The 20,095-nt window shown below is 40.8% G+C and overlaps 2 protein-coding genes across 8 annotated transcripts in view; both read left to right on the top strand.

The window, feature by feature from the left end:
- Window positions 1-2,238: 2,238 nt before the first annotated feature.
- LOC110506498 (alpha-parvin) lies at window positions 2,239-10,559 on the top strand. The gene is made up of 13 exons (XM_021586145.2): window positions 2,239-2,537; window positions 4,982-5,071; window positions 5,295-5,365; window positions 5,487-5,589; window positions 5,739-5,879; window positions 6,827-6,942; window positions 7,042-7,100; window positions 8,089-8,108; window positions 8,256-8,317; window positions 8,405-8,473; window positions 8,562-8,663; window positions 8,767-8,839; window positions 9,723-10,559. The coding sequence occupies exons 1-13, from the start codon at window positions 2,402-2,404 to the stop codon at window positions 9,797-9,799; spliced, it is 1,119 nt and encodes a 372-aa protein (XP_021441820.2). The 5' UTR covers window positions 2,239-2,401; the 3' UTR covers window positions 9,800-10,559.
- A 6,666-nt stretch (window positions 10,560-17,225) lies between these two features.
- Window positions 17,226-20,095, top strand: part of LOC110506490 (transcriptional enhancer factor TEF-1) — a 60,831-nt gene continuing 57,961 nt past the window's right edge. For 6 of the 7 annotated variants that reach the window (XM_021586134.2, XM_036963349.1, XM_021586137.2 and 3 more), the window contains exons 1-2: window positions 17,226-17,416; window positions 17,836-17,962. The gene's annotated coding sequence lies outside the window, so the exon portion shown is untranslated. Of the gene's footprint in view, window positions 17,417-17,677; window positions 17,963-20,095 lie in introns of those variants that run through there. The other variant, XM_036963348.1, reaches the window with a different exon arrangement.

The raw sequence follows: 20,095 nt of genomic DNA, 5'->3' as shown, positions 1-20,095 counted from the left end.
CCTGGGGATGGAATTGGTAGGAGATGGGGTTAGCTGAGACCAGTTATGAAGGGCAAGTCAACTATCACAGTGATAACTCAAGTCTGTTTTGACGTGTGCACATGTGTTTGTGTGTGTCACTGCTGCATCTGAGGATCCCTCTGCCTGTGAACTTGACGGTCCTTAACCTGGGCCCTGTTCTGAAATAACAGCAGTGCATCAGTCAAGATGCATGTTGTTAATTCAGTACGTTATGATCAGCGTATTCTGGGAATCCACCTGCGAGCCGCACTCATGACCTAAGGTCTCAGATGAGACAGTAGTCCGTGGTGTAGGGTGACAGGGTGCATGGCCCTGGATGGTGGATAGAGAGGGGGGACTCCAGTGAGAGGAAAGGGAGCATTTTAGAGTTGTGTTCTTTGTTATTCTTTGTGTCTGTGGAGATGACCACAGTTGGGAGTTTAGGAGGCACAGAGGAGGCCGGATGCTGAGGTCGAGGGGATGTGGAGGTGTAAGGAGGAGGGCTGTGGGCTCAGCGCTTCCACTCCTCTCTAACATGCTCCTCATGCCTCACCCCACAGCAGGATCCTCCAGCACATGGGAAAATCTAAGTGCTGACACGGCCATGGGGGAACACATGCACTGACAAATAATCACACAAGCCCTATCACAGATCTCTCTCATTAATTGTGTCTAGTCTCAAGTTACATTCTACACCTCTGCATGTGATCAACACAACAGAAGCTGCAGGGACATGTTGAATGAGATTTCAGAAATGTATCTCTAACAGTAGAGCAAAGACCGATATGAGGTTTCAGTCACACAAAACATATGTGAAGTGGCCCTGCTCTTACCCCTCACTGTCTTTCACAGAACTGAGTATGGCAGAGCAAGTGGCATTGGTAGAATGCTGGTGTAAAATGGAATCCACTGCAGAGGTCACTGTTCATTGTTGTATCTGCCTGTCCGCTCTGCTCATCCCCGTGGACTGCAATGTGACTGTGAATTGACTCTGGGAGCATTTCATATTTTCATGTAAATGCCCTTATCGTTCATACAGGTTATATAATAACAATGATTAGCATTTAAAAAAAAAATAGCAATCTGAGGCTGAAATTGCAGTGAAATTACAGAAGCTGTAAGCGGCAATGAAAATAGAAAGCTGCGGAGAGGATACATTTAAAAAAGCACAATTTCATTATCTTAGCACTTTCCAAATCATTCCCTTAAATGGAACAAGACAAATGTTCCCATCGGCAAAAACCCCACATTGTTACAGTAAATGTATCTCAGAAGAGTAATATCTACATATGTTAATTATAAACCATGTTTCAGGTGAAATACTGTATGTAGGACTCTATTCCTTTGGCTGTATGACTCCTGATGGCAGAAGACAAACCCTATAAGTTGGTAAGCATGCTCTTAGTCATATCAGTTGGGTGCTAATATCAGTCAATTTGATTATGTCATTCTTAAAGCCTGCCTTAAAACAAGCTGCTGTGAGCATAGCTGTCCATCTCTTGTCAAATAACAGAACGTCAGTCTAGTGAGAAATGCATTTGTAAGCTTGGTCAGATGGGTCAAACTCAATGGTAGAGCTCTTGGGTGAAGTGGCCCCAGACGTCCTGACCAGAGGGGCTCCTCACTGTCTGCACCAGGGCCATGCCACAGATAGTCCAACAGTACTGTCTCCTCTAATGACAGCCCAGGGCAAGGCCAGGGCCATTGTGCATTTTGTTTACATGGCGTTGTTCACATAATTGTATAAAAAGAGATGGCAAAAGGGCTGCACTGTGAATAGGCCTTTTGTTAACCCAACATTTTTCCTAAAACTAGACAGCAAGAGTATGTTACTATTATTGTAATGGGGGGGGGGGGGGGGGGGGGGGGGGGGGGGGGGATCCTTGAACAAGTTTGTTACACTCCTTGTTAGGACTGCAGAACAAGTGTGCTGTATATCATTGATGTTATTTTCTATATTGGCCTTGTTCTAGCCCCATGAAAACGCATGTTTAGCATAAGTAAAAGAAAACTGATGGATAATTATGTTGCTGGAAGTAAATACATCTGGGTAGCAGAAAAACAAAGGAAAAATATGTTTGATAATTTCGCTGGATTTAATTTTCCTATGACTAGAATCGAACCCCCTCTGATTATTTTACATTATCGGCTCTTGCTTTACTATACTTATTCCCAATAGCTGGACATTGGCTACCTTATTTTTCCCATATCCCAGGAAAAGTGGGTGGGAAAGGAACGGGTACGGGAATCAAATAACAGTGAGACGTCAGATGGCTGCGCAAATACTTGGAATTCCGGTTCCGTCGTTGGCTATTCCGTAAACTTTGACAAGCAGAAAGTTGTATTTATATGATAGGCTACAACAGTCTCAATAGCTTGAATACCCAGTAATAAACTGGAAATGGCTTCTTCGCCACAGAAATCACCTTCTTCTCCCAAATCCCCGACTCCAAAATCACCACCTTCAAGAAAAAAAGATGACTCTTTCCTCGGAAAACTTGGGGGAACTTTGGCCAGAAGAAAAAAGGCAAAAGAAGGTTCGTGCATTGGGCTATATTTTGATTATTATTAAGGCATCTATATAAAACAATTGACATAACGAAAGCTAAAAAAGGATTAGAACTAAAATACGATTCCTGTTGAACAGTAGGCTACATTATGCTATAAATAGCCACATTCCAACGTGTTTTTTCTTAGAATTAAACAATTTGTTGAATAGATTAATGCTTGAAAACAAGCTAAGAAACTTTGCTATATGCTGCTTTCAAGATAAATGGGAACTCGGAGAAAAAAATCATGACGTCTGTGTTCTTCATGTCGGAAAGTCGGGGCTCTAGAAAGATGCACGAGTTCCCGACTTTGAATTCGAGTTGGATGACCGTTAAAAAAAACATTCTCAGTTGGAGCTCGTTTTTTCCGGAGTTCGCAGTTGTCTTGAAAGCACTGAAGATTGAAATCAGAAATGTTCGAGTTCCCAGTTGTTTTGAATGCGGTAATAGTATAGGCCCGCTGGTAATTGCTAGGTGTGTCTATTTCCATGACGTCATTTGGTTATACGTCAACGGGAATGGTGACTGAAATACCCTCTTCATGTTTGATGTCTGCATCTTTCATCAAATAACTGTGATAACAATTTGGATGATTTTGTTTTTGGTGAGGGGGGACAGCATCTGTTTGAGTTGTATTACGTTGTGTCTGTCCAATCCATAGCGGGAGAAGGCTATGTCTGTGTTTACAGTACACATGGCTGAGCTACTGCCATGTAACGATATAGAGACCTGCTGATAGGGATGAGGAAAAAATCCCATTCTCTTTCCAGCACAACCACTGCCTGAGTTCAGACCAGAGGCTGCTAAGGCTTTCATAGTTTAACATTTGATTTAAATCATACCTTCAATTAAGTATTAATTAGACAAGCACTTGAGTTTTCATTTAATCTTTTTATACCTTTATTTTACTAGGCTAGTCAGTTAAGAACAAATTATTATTTTCAATGATGGCCATTCTGCCCCTGCCTTGTCAGCTTGGGGAGTTGAACTTGCAACCTTTCGGTTACTAGTCCAACGCTCTAACCACTAGGCTACCTTGCCGCCCCAATAAGCAAGCATCAAGTATGATTAAATGTCTGAAGCACTATTATTGTTAATATTGTTTCTTGGAAGACACTTTGACCCATTTTCATTCATTACATCTGAAGCGTATCTTTTGATACAGACATGCCTTATATATACTCCTGAGGGGCATGTAAAAGTGAGTCTGCAGCTGGGCCCCATTCACCAAAATCCTGAACAAATACCGTCCAACCTGGTCCTGTAGGGGTCTGTTCCATGGAGGGCCTCTCCGATGCCATGCCAGCAACATACAGTATTTCAATCATAAGAGCGTTATTGTAAACCATGTTGTGTCTCTGCCTGTGAACTGAGGAGCAGTCCTTTCAGATCAGAGAGAAAGAGACAGACAGAGAGGTTTACATTATCCAGATGATGCTTTTGCGTTGATTCAACAATCTGTTGAAGAACCAAATGGATGCAGCTCTTTTAGTGTGAGGAAGGAGGAAGGTGATCTCTGTCTCTGTGGGTTAGGCTGAACAGCAGAGGGAGATCTTGGTGTTGATTACTAACAGGATGTTGACATCTCCAGGGGGCGCTTTCTCTGTTTGGGAGGAAACTGAAAAAAAACCTAGCGTAGTTTGTTCTGCAGGCCTTTATCACGTTATGTTATGCAGCTCTGCATCAGTGCTATAGTGATCTTACTGAAATATCAACTGGTCCGGACAGGAACTAGCAGTGCTGGCACCATGGCCAGACAGAGTGGTCAGGTTGTCACATCACCTGTGTGAATTCCCCACATGTGCCAATTTGCACGATGCCAGGCGAGGTAAGTGAAATGATCAGGGAAGGAGGCGGATGCTCAGGAGAGCAGCGTGAGACCGAGCCTAGATCTATGAACGCCTAGCAACTGGATGGAGAGGATGGCCTTGTCCTGTGTGGGGCGATGTGTCTCAGAGAGAAAGGGTTTTTTCAAAGAGGGCATGGTCTGAGCTATCAGAGCAACTGACCTTGACTGCTTAGTGAATAGACAATCACTCTCTCACATCTCCAATTTACGGTAATAGTGTGATTGGCTCGTTCTGGGAGTCTCCCATGTAGTATTATCACTGGCTACAATGAGGCACTTCATCTTATTAATCAAAGCTAGACTGAGCTCTCTCTCTCCTGGCTAACCCGAACGTGACCAAAGACGAGGTTATAATTAGAGACATGCGTTGTGAGCCAACTCTTTCTGGTAAGATCAATGTGCCATAATACTAACAACCTGGCATGAAGAGCAGAGCTTAACCTGAAGAAAAGAGCCCTAAATTGGGTGGACATATTTTTTCATGACTATTAACTCAATGGAGGTGTCAGGACAGTTGTATAATAATTAGCCTGTCACACATTGAGTCAGGCCACTAAAGGTCTCCGCTTCTCTGCTTCTGCAGTGTCTGAGCTCCAGGAGGAGGGGATGAATGCCATCAACCTGCCGCTCAGTCCCATCCCCTTTGAGCTGGACCCAGAGGACACCATGCTGGGTAAGGCCTCCATCTCCACTCCTGTAGTGTATCGCATGCACACACATACACGCGCACACACACACACACACACACACACACACACACACACACACACACACACACACACACACACACACACACACACACACACACACACACACACACACACATACTCTCTCACTTTCTCACTCTCTTGTACTCTCTCTCATTGTCTATATTCTAAACGTGTGTGTGGTTCTAGAGGAGAATGAGGTCCGCACCATGGTTGACCCTAACTCCAGAAATGACCCCAAACTGCAAGAACTGATGAAGGTGTGAGATATAAAATGACTGCCGTATGTCACAATCAAAGCATTGAAAAGCGATATTATGGGCCTTGTGAATGTACAGTTTGTATGTGCCTGTTAAATTCCATATAATGTTTTGTATGCAGGTACTCATAGACTGGATCAATGATGTGCTGGTGGGGGAGAGAATCATTGTCAAAGACCTGGCTGAAGACCTCTACGATGGGCAGGTTCTGCAGAAACTATTTGGTACAAATCCCTCCAAAACACCCCTTCTATGCTTGCAATGCAGCACATTATTCTCTGGAATTTGTCTGATTCCAATTGGATTTGATGGTCCTCCCTGTGCTCTCGTTGTATTTGACAATAAAAGATGTTTATTTATTTTTGTGTTACAGAGAAGCTGGAGGGTGAGCGGCTGAATGTGGCTGAGGTGACCCAGTCTGAGATAGCCCAGAAGCAGAAGTTGCAGACAGTTCTGGAGAAGATCAACGACACTCTGAAGGTCTCAATCAGAAACATCAAATGGACCATTGACTGTAGGTGACATGTTTCACAGAGCGCTGTTTCATTTGAATTCCTGCTATTCTATGAATTTGTTCATGTTTTTTTGGAATGTGTTGATCACAATTATTATTATGCCATTGGTGTGCGTAAAGGTGATGTAATAAGATAATGTTATTTTTTTACCGTGCTTGTTTGGTCATTTTGTTGGGTGACAGAGAGGCACAGAGAATGTTCACATTGGACTAATCTGCACCGTGCTGTCCCTCTGACATTATGACCATAGAAGTAATCCCTGTCTCAAGTGGTGGGAGGTCACGGTACTCAGTCTTGTTTCCTTTTTCAATTAGATTTTTTTAAGGGTATGCTGAAGCCATGTTTCCTTTCACATTGGTTTATTATTCTTTGGTGAATTGTAACCCTCTAATTCTCTTAAATTACAGTTTAATTTTCTTTTTATCCTTTGTAGATTATCTAAAAGCCCTTGAGGAAATCAATAGGATTGTTTTTGACTGTGATCAAAGGACAGCTAGTCCCTTTGTTTTTCACTCATATCCTCCCATACAGGTTCTCTAAATAGTAAATGTAATATTTTTTTTGTGGAAATTATCATATTTCACATTTATTTTGGAATTCTATCTTTCAAGAAGTTGTCATTTGCAGCTCGTTGTATCAGTCACTTGAATCGCTTTGACATTACAGACAACAAGATTGGAATTGGTCGTAACAGTTTTCTAACAGTCACATTACTTCTTCCCCAAAGACACAAGTTCAGTTTGTACAGGACACTGAATTCATTCTTTTGTTTTTGACCTTTGTTTAACCTATCTTGATAATTGTGAAAATAAATGGCATTTCTTCTTATCTTAAGCCTGCTCCAGTGCACCAGTGTGTGCATCATCTGTTAAATGACAATGCCGGTGGATGTACTAAAACATTCCTCTCATTCCTTCCCTCTTTCCCTTCCTATGTTCTCCCCTAGCTGTCCATGCTAAAAGCATCGTGGCCATTCTCCATTTATTGGTGGCGCTGTCTCAGCACTGCCGCGCCCCCATCCGCCTACCTGATCATGTGTCCATTCAAGTTGTGGTTGTACAGGTATAGTCCTTTCCTGATACATTTTGTACTATGAAAAGGGAAATCCTGAAAAAACTAACATTTCTGTCAAATGTCATAATTGTCTGTTTTTCCCCACAGAAACGGGAGGGGATCCTGCAGTCTCGCCAGGTTCAGGAAGAGATCACAGGGAACACGGAGTATGTCTTCACTGTCATCCCTTTTAACTAACTATGTACAGATGTCTGGATGAAACTACCCAACATGTCCTGTCTTCCACAAGGCCTTTATCAGACCCTCCAGGGTATGAAGAAAAAATGTCTGAAACTTGTTTATAGAGGCAGGCAAGAAAAATGAATGCCAATGTTTAAGGAAAGAAGGCCTTAGAAACTTGGCCGTGAAGATGATGTTAATTAATGGAGGTATAAGTATGAGGGACGAAAACCGAACACAATCATGTACTCTGCCTTGGAAAGGGCATTCAAAACAAGGTGATTATAGGGCAAATCACATGTCTGTAAATATCTGTTCACAAATCAGTCAGCAAATAAGTCCACTGGGCATTGAAGCTGTTGGAACAATTGAGGGACTGATTAGGGGAATGGAACGGCCTCTCTTGGCCTCGCGTTTAAAGCAGAAAGACAATGCGGAACCCCTTGGGGGGCCGATATGGACAGTTGGAGCCCCATGCTGATGGGAACATTTAGTGTGTGTGTGGGGGGGTTCGGGGGTTCTGCTCCTGCCAGCCACACCACTACTTTATGGCACTGCAGCTGATTAATAGTGGTCCAACGGGTGCAAATCAGCTCTGGAGATAAGAGGGAGGGGGCCCTGGGCTGTTGTCCTGCGAGGGGCAGCAGCTGCTGAAGCAGGTCTCTGCCGGGGAAGATTGGACCGTGAAGACAAGCCACTGCCTCCCGGGCACATGTCCACCAGGAAGGCCCACCACACAGCGTTTGATCGGACCGCTCCTGGGATAGAACCACAACGCAAATCTCTTTGTCTTCCTGCCTGGCCATCTTGATTAGACCATCTGCATTCAGTTAATATTTTTTCCAGTTTAAACAAAGTCCTAGTTTATTTTTTCTTCTCATTTGAACTTGTCTGTTTCGTCTAATGTCTTTCTACAGTGCTGTGATTACACAGTACGATACCAGTGCTGAAATACTTTGTTCTCTTCTCTTGCAGGGCTCTATCAGGAAGACATGGTAAGCATTTTCACTTTGTTCTAATAAAATAAAACGGGTCATATTACCATGCATTCATTTTAGTTAGTTTGCCATTACATTACTACTGTTTTATTACTAAAATGAACATTCTGTTATTGTAATCATTTAACCACTATTCAATTTCAGAACGAGATGCGTTTGACACTTTGTTTGACCATGCACCAGACAAGCTGAATGTGGTGAAAAAGGCAAGTCTCCATCCTAATTTCGAAAAATAGAAGTTATTCGTTGTTTGTGTAACATTTAAATTAACTGAATACCTGCCCTTTTTGCAGACTCTGATCACCTTTGTGAACAAGTACTTGAACAAGTTGAACCTGGAGGTGTCTGAATTGGACACACAGGTTTGTTTCCCATTTAATATACCTGCTTATGATTTGATGATGAACATGGTCATTATGTATGTTGTATGTTGTTCTACCTGTCATGCAGTTTGCTGATGGTGTGTACCTGGTGTTGCTGATGGGACTGCTTGAGGGCTACTTTGTTCCTCTCTTCAACTTCTTCCTAACGCCAGAGCATTTTGACCAAAAGGTGGGCTACATTGTAAATCGGACATTTTCATCTCTTACAAATAGTTTACAGTGAGCTGCTTACTGGACTGGCATGGCTGATGCTGGTCTCTTTTCCCATATAGGTGCACAATGTGGCTTTCTCCTTTGAGCTGATGCAAGATGGAGGCCTGGAGAAACCCAAGCCACGGGCAGAGGGTGAGTGCCTTAATTTTGTACACGTACATTGTTTCTGAAAGAAAGATATGTGACAGCAGAATTTCAACATTTTGTCTTTCGGGATTAAACAAAAACAAAATGTGTCAATGTTTTTCCCTTGGGGCAGTATTCACTCCAAACACTATATATAGTCAGAGCATGCCTTCTAATCATAACAACAGAGAGAGAGTGCATACATTTCCATTTTAGTCATTCAGCAGACACTCTTATCCAAAGCAAATTACAGGCACTGCTTTGCTCAATTGCAAATCAAAAGATTTTTCACCTAATCAGCTTAGGGATTCGAACCAGCAGCCTTTCAGTTACTGCCCCAACGCTTTTAACCGCTAGGCTACCTGCCACCCTATTTGATATGGGATTACTTTTATCCCCTGGGTATAACCATGTGACCGTTGTGTTAATTGAACTGAGGCCTGTAATAGTTATAATGGTACGGTCAAGCACCATTGAGTGGCCCATGATGACTGCATTGGGCTGTAACATTAAGTGTTCCCCTTTAGCTTTGATTTAAAGGTGGTTGCATGCCAAATTATAGCAATAGGCCTACTTAAAGCTCACTGCAATCATAACAGCTTCATTGAGGCATGGGGCTCAGGCAACATCTGTTTTTATAATGCATCTTTCCTCATAGCATAGATGAATGGGGCCAGTTTTGCCTCACTGGATGTAATGGGCTAATGTAGATCTTATAGGTGGTGTGTCTTACGTATGCAGTAGCTAGCAACAGGAGCTGGTTCCAATTACAGGAGATGTTTGAAGAAGGTGTCATACAGCGTGTACATGTCTGGGTCATTTAGATGTTTTTCTTGTAAATGTTTCTCAGACTAAAGTCTGCCTTTTGGTTTTTCTGATCTTTTGGCAGATATTGTGAACTGTGACCTGAAGTCTACTCTGAGGGTACTCTACAACCTCTTCACCAAATACAGAAATGTGGAATAAAGACGAGAGCTTCACCGTTCATTCAGTTATATCGACGTATCTATCAAGCAAATGCCCTGTTTAGATGTATATTTCAGGGCAAACACGATGCATCTAATAGGGAGAGCACACCTGTGTTAGCTTTGTCCTGCTGAAGGCTCACTAAAACACAAGTACAGCACAGTATGTTGTAAAGTGTTTGGATATGAAAAGACAGATATATTTCAGTATTATTGAAGGTTAACTTAATGAGTTATTGATTATGCCGTCGTATTGTTGAGTCATTGCCATGTTGAATTGTTCTTGCCCATGTCATTCCGGGCCGACACCGTTTGAAGTCTACTTGGATTCACATGAAGGATCAGAATATTGATGTATTGAATGTATGACAGCTGAGTTTGTGCTTATCAAAGTATTGACTTCCATCTTTTGAAAGAAATCAGAAGTTTTGAATTGACTCAGAAGGTTTTTGGTTGTTGTGCTTAAAGCAGTGGGACCACATACAGTGCACACTATTCATTTATATACTGCCACGCTGCATATGTTTACCTTTGTTTGCTTTGTCTACTTTTATATATTTTAATACTGGTCATTGTACTTTAAATATAGTCTACCTGTAGTGGTATTTTGGCTCATCATTTACCAAAGATAGTATTTTAGATACATTATTTGAAGCTGTTAGATTCTTTAAAATATTTTCTACTTATGCAAAGCATGATGTATGGCTAATTTTGAATATTTGTTTATAATCTATTCATAAAAAAAGGGTTGCAAAGTAAAATTCCAGTGCAGTGTTTACTACAACTACAGAACAGCAAGACCCCTGTACAGTTTATTTTTTTTAATGTCAAGAGCGGAGTATGAATTCAAACGATAAAACACTATATTCAACAGAACTAGCTAGTAGTGCTGAGAATATAGTGAGGGAGTTTGACCAAAATTGATTCCGTTGTGTTCTTTAATTTGAAGGTCGTAATAATTTCTTTCTATGTTGTGGTCTGAGTGCGGGTTTGATTATGGGCCTTGTGCTGTAACAAACGTGTGGCATTCCTTCCCATGGAAACCTGTATGCTCTGTATTGTTACCGTGCCATATCATCAAGTGAAATATAGAAGAGCACAGTAAAATGCTGACCGCTGAATGGCTCAGCGGTCTAAGGCACTGCATCTCAGGGCTAGAGGTGTCACTACAGACACCCTGGTTTGAATCCAGGCTGTATCACAACCAGCCGTGATTGGGAGTCCCGTAGGGCGGCGCACAATTGGCCCAGCGGCGTCCAGGATTGGCCAGTGTTAATAAGAATTTGTTCTTAACTGACTTGCCTAGTTAAATAAAGGTTCAATAAATCATGTTTACATTAAAATACCATCAGGATTTGGTGGTTTTAACATAGATTGATTTTACTCAACTTTTGTTACACCTGGCATTGTACCATTTCATAGACAAATAATACTGTATTGGGCTGTGGATGTTGGTTAAAGTGGCTGCTTTACAACGAGAACTTAGCTTACAGTATTCCCAAGAAGTCGAGGTACTCTACATGCAATTCATGAATGAATTTGCTAACCACACACAGACTGAATGGTTTTGCTAAGTGCTTAGCTGCAAATAGGAAGGTCACATTTTTCCTTTGAGTAACAACACTACTGTACAGTGAAGCACAGCACATAATGCATGACAAGGTTACAATAGAAGTTTCAGTGGAATTTCTTTGTGCCTGATTTGAACTATATAGCATGTTTCTTTTATTTAATTGCTTCTTTTTAGGAGTTGGAATTAATTTATTTCAATTTACAGACACTTAAGATTAGTTCAGATGCTTTTAGTGTGTCATGTCAACTGACTTAATTGAGCACAGAAATGAGTGAGAGAAGAAATGAGTGAGAGAAGAAATGAGTGAGAGAAGAAATGAGTGAGAGAAGAAATGAGTGAGTTACCTAAAGTAGAAAATACTCATAGCTCAGTTCTTTGTTTTCTTGATATTTCTGTTTTTACTCTTGGTCATATCTCTTGTGAACTGAGTTGCTATCTTTCTATACATCATACTGTATAACCTCTGACCGTCTGTTGTCTTCATCTTGCTTTTTGTGGTGCGTTTAACAACTACCGCTATTTCCATGAATTGAAGCCCAGAACTGAAGGCTTGGACCTTCAGGGGAGGATGTGACAATGTATTTCAGTACTTCATTGTTCTGACACATTTCTGGTCATGCTATTATCAGTCAAGCCCAGGGACTAAGAGCTCTGCGTTTTCATCAGAAAGCTGAAATGACCATCCATAATCAGCCATCGTGCGCAAAGGTGTTTTGAACAGGAGCTTTTGCAGCCATTAAAGTAATTACCCTCCCATCGCATCTTCTACATCCCTCCCTCCATTCATTATATCAAATAAGCCTCTACGCATGACTAACAGACATGATACTCTCTTGCCTCCGTAGTGTACGATGCTGAGAAAACACACACAGACACACACACACAAAAGGTGAGGCAAGAAGTGAGTAATACGATTGATAAGTGGTTCATAGTTATTACAGGGTTGGCACTTTATGTTGGCATCTATTGATTGGCACCAAGGATTATGATCTGAAAGACTGAATTGGTCCTTCATTGAAGTTCCTTTTTTCGATGTAGTATATGGTTGTAAAGGCTTTACCTTGTACTCCTTTTGTATAGATGGTTTGTTACATTTCTTGCTGAAGATTGCTTACGCCATTTTCCCTGTGTGCAATCAGTTTTTTCCTTGTAGATTGAAAATATTGATTTATGTGTGGTAAGAGTTTTGGGGTTTTCTGTAATTAAATCAGGTCAAGGGATTGGCAGATATGCAGCAATACATATCTCCTTTAGAGACACATCATTCCTGTTTGTTGCTAAAGAGATGTGCAGCACTAAAGTTATATTTTTTTTTTTAAATGGTAGGACATGAAACATACTTTTGTGTGATACCGTAAAAACCCTCTGCCTCATACAATCTGCACTCCCATCTGGTTTTAATCACGTTTAAGAAATCGGTTATGCCATAATCTTTGCTCGGTTTAGATTAATCTATCTGTTTTACATGCGATGCTGTGAAAGAAAAACACTATTTCAATGAACAATGTTTTGACCAGGATGTAGGTGTCTTATTTAATGATTACCCGTTACCTCTTCAAGAAGTTACCTCTTCAAGAAGTTCCTATCCTTTGTGGGGGGTAATCAAATTCAAAGACAACCCTAAAGCTGTAGCTGTTCTTCATTCTATTTACATTGTGTCAGGTTACTACAAAACAGACAATTGATTAACTCATCCACTCTCTCCCTTGCTATTTGTATTGATCTGGCAGAAAACAATTTTATTTTACTAGGCAAGTCAGTTAAGAACAAATTCTTATTTTCAATGACAGCCTAGGAACAGTGGGTTAACTGCCTGTTCAGGGGCAGAACGACAGATTGGTACCTTGTCAGCCCGGGGATTTGAACTTGCCGCCCCAGGGCAGCCTAGTAATTATGTAATTATGAAGAGATAAGATCTGTGAATAAAGATAGTGCCTGGTCTATTCTTCTCTTAATGCAGGCTGTGCAGGGTAGGGTTGGTAGGATTCATGCTTACTGTATAATGGTCTTCCAGTACCTTAGGAGTTGTACTCAAAGAAGAAAATGTTCTCCACATGGTTGCACACTTATCCTTCATGTGATGTGATTCAGAAATAGCACATAGTCCTCTATGATGAGACAACAATGAAAGGATCTGCATGGCCACGTTGGCTGCATCATGTGATGGGGTCCTTGTTGTTCTCTGTAGTGCAGGATTGGTACAATGACATGCCTCTGAGTACCAGGATGACCATCAAAGGCAGCAGGCATTGATCCGTATCTTCAAACACTGCATTACAGAATTGAATTAAAGAGACATTTAGTGCACAAACATTTAGACATCAAACCCTCAGCTGTTGCCTGGAGACTAGCGAAACCGGCTAAGTGTCTGCAGAGAGAGAGAGAGAGAGAGAGAGAGAGAACGGATGGATGGGCAGACTGAACTGACATGCATACATACAAACAGAGGGTAAGAATGCACAAGGACTGAAATTTCCCCTCCTTGTAAGAGGCCCAGGTGTACCCTGTTATCCACTGTCTGTAATTCAATCTGCCTGCTGAATTCACTGGTGGAGTATGCAGTAATTCATGTTTGGCCCTTTGTCACAATTTGGCCTTTTGTCAAGGCACTTTTTTGCGGTCAATTACTATTGAAAGTTAATTTATATACACAGATAAATATATTTTCCAACTTTAAAAAATGACATCCTCACACTTCATTGTTTTCAATTGTCTTCAATTTATCGTTGTTCAATATAGCACAATGATTGGTCATGGAAAGTTAATTTGAAGTGGGGGCTGTGTACAGTGTTTTACGTTTTAAGGTCATATGCAGTTAGACCATAGAGAGAAAACATTTTGCAATGATGTGTAAGTCATTGACTGAGCTCTGGCTCTACTATGGCATGTTCATACTGTAGTAGTCGATATACACAGCTCGCTCAATGTTCCTTAGTATGTTCACAAAGCACTGTTTCTAAGTGACCACAAGATGGCATCTGCTAACACATTTGGTTTGTTTGCGTGATGCACTTGAATGTCTATAGTTCCCAAACAAACTCCAACGCATGTTAAATTTTGGCCAATGTCAACACCAAAATGGCCACACACTATGATATACTGTTTTGTTATAATAATTTAACCTTCAGGTGTTGAGGAATCGTTCTGATATTTCATTTTCAGAAAAACATTTGACTTTATGCAAGATAAATTGATTTCAAATGAAGTGTAAGTGACCATATTAATCGAATTAACCCAGAGCCACCTTGGGTAATACCAATTTCTCTAAATAGTTTGATTGAAATGATGTGGGCTTTTTCCACCAGAGAGAATGGCCTTCAGCTCCTTGCTTACCCCTCTCCTATCTTCTAATAAAGCCAATCAGTGCACCTTCAGAGCAGAAAGCCAGTGACGATCTGCACCTGGCCCCCCAGGGTCGTCTGATTAGGAGAGGTCGGAGGGCAGGGCAGCCGGTTCACCTCTCCCCCCAACATCTCCCCATCCTCCTCAACCAGCAGCACCCCAGGCCTCCCCTGGAGCAGAGGCTCCAGAAGGCTCCAGTTCAAAGCCCTGCCACACCAGACCTTTAGGGCCTTATCTGCCCAGGTGTCAGGCAGCAGGCAGCTATCCCTGGATGCTTATGTAGTGACAAATGGTACTGTAGAACGCAAATCCATATCTGGCGTAAGACCTATGTAATTAACACTGAATGAGAAACGTGTCATTTAAAAAAGTGTCCTGTTAAAGTTTATATTTTAAACTTGTAAGATGTCATTCTTAAAAACAATGATCTGTGAACAAATACATATTTATTACAAATTAGGGCTAAATAGAATCTAACAGGATAATGATGTCCACTGCTCAAATACCAATAGATTTTTGTTGATACAATTACAATTATATTAGGCATATCTGTTTGGTTCCATCAATTGTCCCTGAATTATGGGATTGCCCTCCCCACTAAAATCCTTGCTGTGAGGTTTCTGTCCTCCCTTATTCCACCCCCACTCCTATTGCTCTGAGGCCACACCCAGTCATAAAAGAGTTTGAAGGCCGTGTGTGGATAGAGGGGTGGGGACAGAAACCTGCGATGTCTGTTTTGGGGTAAACAGTTCAGCCGTGTTGAGCACTGTCTTCTCCCCTCACCACATGCAGTGATCCTTTGCAAAGATGCACACAGATTCAATGATTAGTCTTGGTATAATTTGCCAGCGGAGAGGCACGAGAATTTCAGATGTTACGTTTTCACACGCACATGTGTTCCCATGCTGTCAGATAACACTTTTATGGCTTCAATATGACATGTAATATCTATTGAAATGCATACTATTAACTCAGTTTAACTTGTTCACCTACACATAGGAAGGAATAACAACACATTCTACACTGAAATGAGTGTTGGTTCAATATTGTAGCTTGTCAAATACATTCCCAACTGGGTACACACACATACACACACATACACACACATTTTCTTATGGCCACATTTCCTGGATGCAATCTGCCAGGAGACTCATGTGCCCGATAAGGCAACGAGAACAGGCTCTGATGTAAGGCTATGAACCATTTTACAGTTTGCCATTATGCTGGGATCCGCCGGTGGGCTTCCTGGATATGCAGGGCTAATATTTAACAAGGAGCTTGTGAAACACTGTCGACAGATGACCCCATGGCTGTGAATGAATCACCGCTGTGACTGTACTCAGGTGTTGGTGTGGTGTCACATGTGCTGTGCTAGCAGGGTTTGTTCCTCCAGGGCTTGCTGCATTTGCATAGATAAGGCTCCCTTTTGATGGTTAATAGGTTGGTATTGAGGGAACAGACACCACCCTAGAGAAGAGAGAAGCTGATAAGATAAGGGGCCCTTGGAAAGCAGGCATGCAGCCGGTGGTTAAGAATCACAGCTTAAAGTAGAGCTCTGCCAAGATGATGCAATTGAGACTGCCTGATATAAGGAATATGGAAGTGAACCACAATTTAAAAGAAACTGCAATAGAGAATGTTGTTGACTGGCAATCCATGTGTGTGTGATACTATCTATAGTTCAAGAACAAAACCCCACTCTCCATCTTCAACCCCACCCCCTCCTCTCGCTCGCTCTCTTCCTCTGTCTCTCTTTTCTAAACATGCACAGACATGTGTTACAAATGTTGATGGATGTCTTCAACAGGCCAGCCGTTCATCTTCATAGATCCCTCTTTATAAGAATTGGTGTCAAAACATTGCCTCCTAATGGATGGCTTGCACAGACACGATCAGACATATAAGCCCAAACCTGCTCTATGGTGTTTGACATGTCTTATGATTGTCTGCTCTCCCATATTACCAGGTTGTACTTCATAAGTACCGCTGATTGTGGCTCACAAGGTCTAGCCAACAGTTCTATCCTGCTTGTGTCTCAGATGATACTGTATTAAATATATAGTTCTGAAGATATAAGGCCTACTGATGTTACATTTACAACACATGCAGCTACCAAAGTCTGAGAGGCGGGTGACAGATGTTCAACCTGATAAATGTTTCTAAATCTGCTCTATTTCATGTCCCAGCTGTGGAAGTGTCAAATAAAAATGCCAGTGTTGTATTCACATCTGATATTTATCAAGCAACAACATTTCAAATGACTGATATGGTTGTGATGAAGGTATCATACATGTACTTTTATTCAGCTTTGTTGAGGTAGATGGTTACAATATAATGAACTTACTCCCCAAAGAAATTCCCTCTTCTTTCTCCCACCAATTTGAATTCGACGTGTCCTGTGAGATCATTCTGCTTGTTTTTTTCCGCCTTGTCCCTCCTATCTAGGGCTGTTAGGATCGGGATGACGCCACCTTTGCTCCGCCCCAAAGCAAACTCGCTCTTCGCGTTCATTTCATTCCTGTTCTCATTCCGAGCATTCTTCACATCTCTGTCCGTGCGCTGTCGATTCACGTACACATATCCGGCTGGCCCAGAAACACAACAATAACTTTACACAGTTTACAAAAAAAATGTAATATCCCACATTAGACAAACAAAGGGGGACGAATTGTATTACAAATAACAATAACGGAGGTGTTTGAGGTAAGTTTCAATGTAGTTAATGATATGCAAAATGGTTGCAGACTAACACTGTTATGATGAAGTTGCGCCTTTCATTAGAAATAAGAAGTAATGTATGGTATTAGAATGAGTGGGCATATTTTTATATTACAATAAAAGTGTGTCGGTGAGATTTTAGGTTGCCGTTTCTTGTCGCTGTTGCAACAGGGTGCTTTCACTTTGTCCACTCAGTGTTGTATTCGACTGACACGAAAATCTTTGACATTTTTCAAATTTTTGTAAAGAAGCCCGACCATACGCCCTATTATATAGCAGTAAGTCCAGTGCATGAACCTCAAACTCCTAACAGGATTCCGGATACGATTGGACGTACATTATTTTATGAATGACAATTTTGGACAAGATGACGGATCAAAATGTTGCTGTTTTCTTCTCCTTAGTTGGCTCAGCCGGGAGTTGGAGATTTCAGTGGAACATTTTCGGAGCAGTGCAAAAACATTCTGCTGAAAGACTTGTTGCTTCAACACCTTTGGTCGTGTATTTAATCAATCGTCCCTTGAAGTCACTGTAAGTATATTTTTTGTTATTTTATCTGTTTTAGGCTACAAAAATTCCATCAAATTCTTCGCATTCCATTTTCCATATGCGGGATTGATTCAACCGATCATAGGCAAGAATCTATCAATGTTGCCGAATTGATTAGATGTGTCTTTTAAGATTATTTTTGATAATCTTTGACAGTAGAATATTGTGGCCTACATTTAAACACATATTAGCCTACATTTAAACACATATTGCCCATGTGCCATCACAGTGTAGGATAGTGGGCCGGGCAACATACTTTTAGAGAATATAATTGATAAAGCACAATCTGTTACATTTACAAAATAATCTGAACATATAATTACATAGTTTTGGTGTTTTAGAGATAGTGGATGAAAACATTTGATATCTGTTTGGATTCAAAGCTAGGTTTTACTTGGCTTTCGGGCATTGTTGAAACGTTGCAAAAAAGAAAAATACCATTGCTACCCAGTTCTTATTTGCAACTCCCTTTGTCTGTTTAGTTTTTAAACAATTGGTAATTCAATATAGATTTGAACTATTTCAAAAATAAATTCTTACAAGTAGGTTATTGTGGGCTTTTAGCTATGTTTATGTCTGCTTCATTGCTCTGTTCGATCCTTGTTTTCCATATCCGCCTTTTTTCGGCATACATTGTTTCCTGCTCAGCTAAAATCTGAATAAGTCACAGGGACTGGGGTTGCATTATGTAGCCAAGGCCACTTCTATGTGTTACAAAGTTTCATCGCATCAGAAGAAACCGTGTGATCCGATGCCTATTAAATATAGGCCTATAACGTTAGTCCGTTAATCTCAGGAAAATCTTGATCAAGGTTAAGGGGGATTATGGAGCCATCTATTCCTTTAGAATTTCGTAATATACATGAATTACCTATAGGTTACACAGATGCGCAGCTGTTGCTATTTTAAGGATGAATTTGTTGCGGGAAACTTTGCACTGCCTTTTATTGTAGGCTGTGTGGATGTAGTGGTTTGCGCTGATGCTATTGCAGAGCTATGAAACATATGAATATTAATAGGTTATGTAGCCTGACTGCCCTCACTTGAACCAAATTCTAAACGTCATCAAGGTCACCACATCAGATACAATTCCAATATAGTTTGTCTGATATTTAAGCAAATATATTTTATAGAGTAGGCCTATGTAATTATTGTGTAATTAACTTATAGTGTTGTTTATAGTATCTCAAAGAATGTAAACCTTTCAATTATAACTGTATATGCTTGTTGGTGAATATAGAAGGTGAAATGTCTTGGTTATTTCTATGCATGGTGATATACACTTCATTCCTAACTAAACAAACCTAACTGCATGAGGGTATTCTTTGGCTGTGCAAGTTCTCTGCTATGGAGTGGAATTCAGCTCTTAATACAAGTTAGGGTTAACCCTAACCCTATTGTGTGATTGGGGAAAAACCTCTTTCTTGCAGTTAATTACCATCTTATATTTCAGTTTGTCTCCCTTGAAAATAGGGGCCAGCAAGATACAATGTGTTATTGGTTGATATTATAATTTACTACATTAAATAGGTTGACTTCTATCAGACTTAACCCCTGATATGTCATGATGTTGAGAAGTAAAGCTGCTTGCTGTAGGTGGGAAATTGGGAACAGCAATAGATGCTTTGTTTTCTGCTTATGCAACAAGTGGACCTGTTGGACATTAGCCTGCATGGCAATTTCAAGTGCAAGAATTGTACATGGTCTTTGCTTGACTCCATGTGTTTTTGCTTTTGAAATTGGGCTTATGAATTCCCATTTTACCAGATGATATCAGTTGAACCCCAAGTGTGTGTGAAGTTAAGAATTATTATAATTATCTGGAATTTCTCTTTTTCAAAAGTAATACCATATGTATGTTGAAACCCAATCACATAAACATATAATATTAATAAATAATAACAAGTCAATGTACATTATGGAAATATGCTACAGAGGCATTCAATAATGTATATCAGATGTATTGCAGGTATTTTGAACTTGGCATTTAACACAGATAGACTGTAGCCTACTAAGCCCGTCCTCCCCCATTTCTGAACATAAGTGTCGCATAGTTTTTTGTTATAACATTCATTTAGCCCCAAAGACTCATCGGACAGGTACAGTTGAAGTCGG

The sequence above is a fragment of the Oncorhynchus mykiss genome, chromosome 26 (assembly GCF_013265735.2).
Source record: "Oncorhynchus mykiss isolate Arlee chromosome 26, USDA_OmykA_1.1, whole genome shotgun sequence".
NCBI lineage: Eukaryota > Metazoa > Chordata > Actinopteri > Salmoniformes > Salmonidae > Oncorhynchus > Oncorhynchus mykiss.
The sequence above is the reverse complement of the archived record's forward strand: the minus strand, read 5'-3'. Positions and strand labels throughout refer to the sequence as shown.

Bases quoted from the DNA above. Each gene is read 5' to 3' on its own strand.
- LOC110506498 (XM_021586145.2), top strand. From the start codon at position 2,402: ATGGCTTCTTCGCCACAGAAATCACCTTCTTCTCCCAAATCCCCGACT. The intron at 5,590-5,738 runs GTACAAATCCCT...TTTGTGTTACAG, and splicing joins GGTTCTGCAGAAACTATTTG to AGAAGCTGGAGGGTGAGCGG. The intron at 8,664-8,766 runs GTGGGCTACATT...TTTCCCATATAG, and splicing joins CAGAGCATTTTGACCAAAAG to GTGCACAATGTGGCTTTCTC.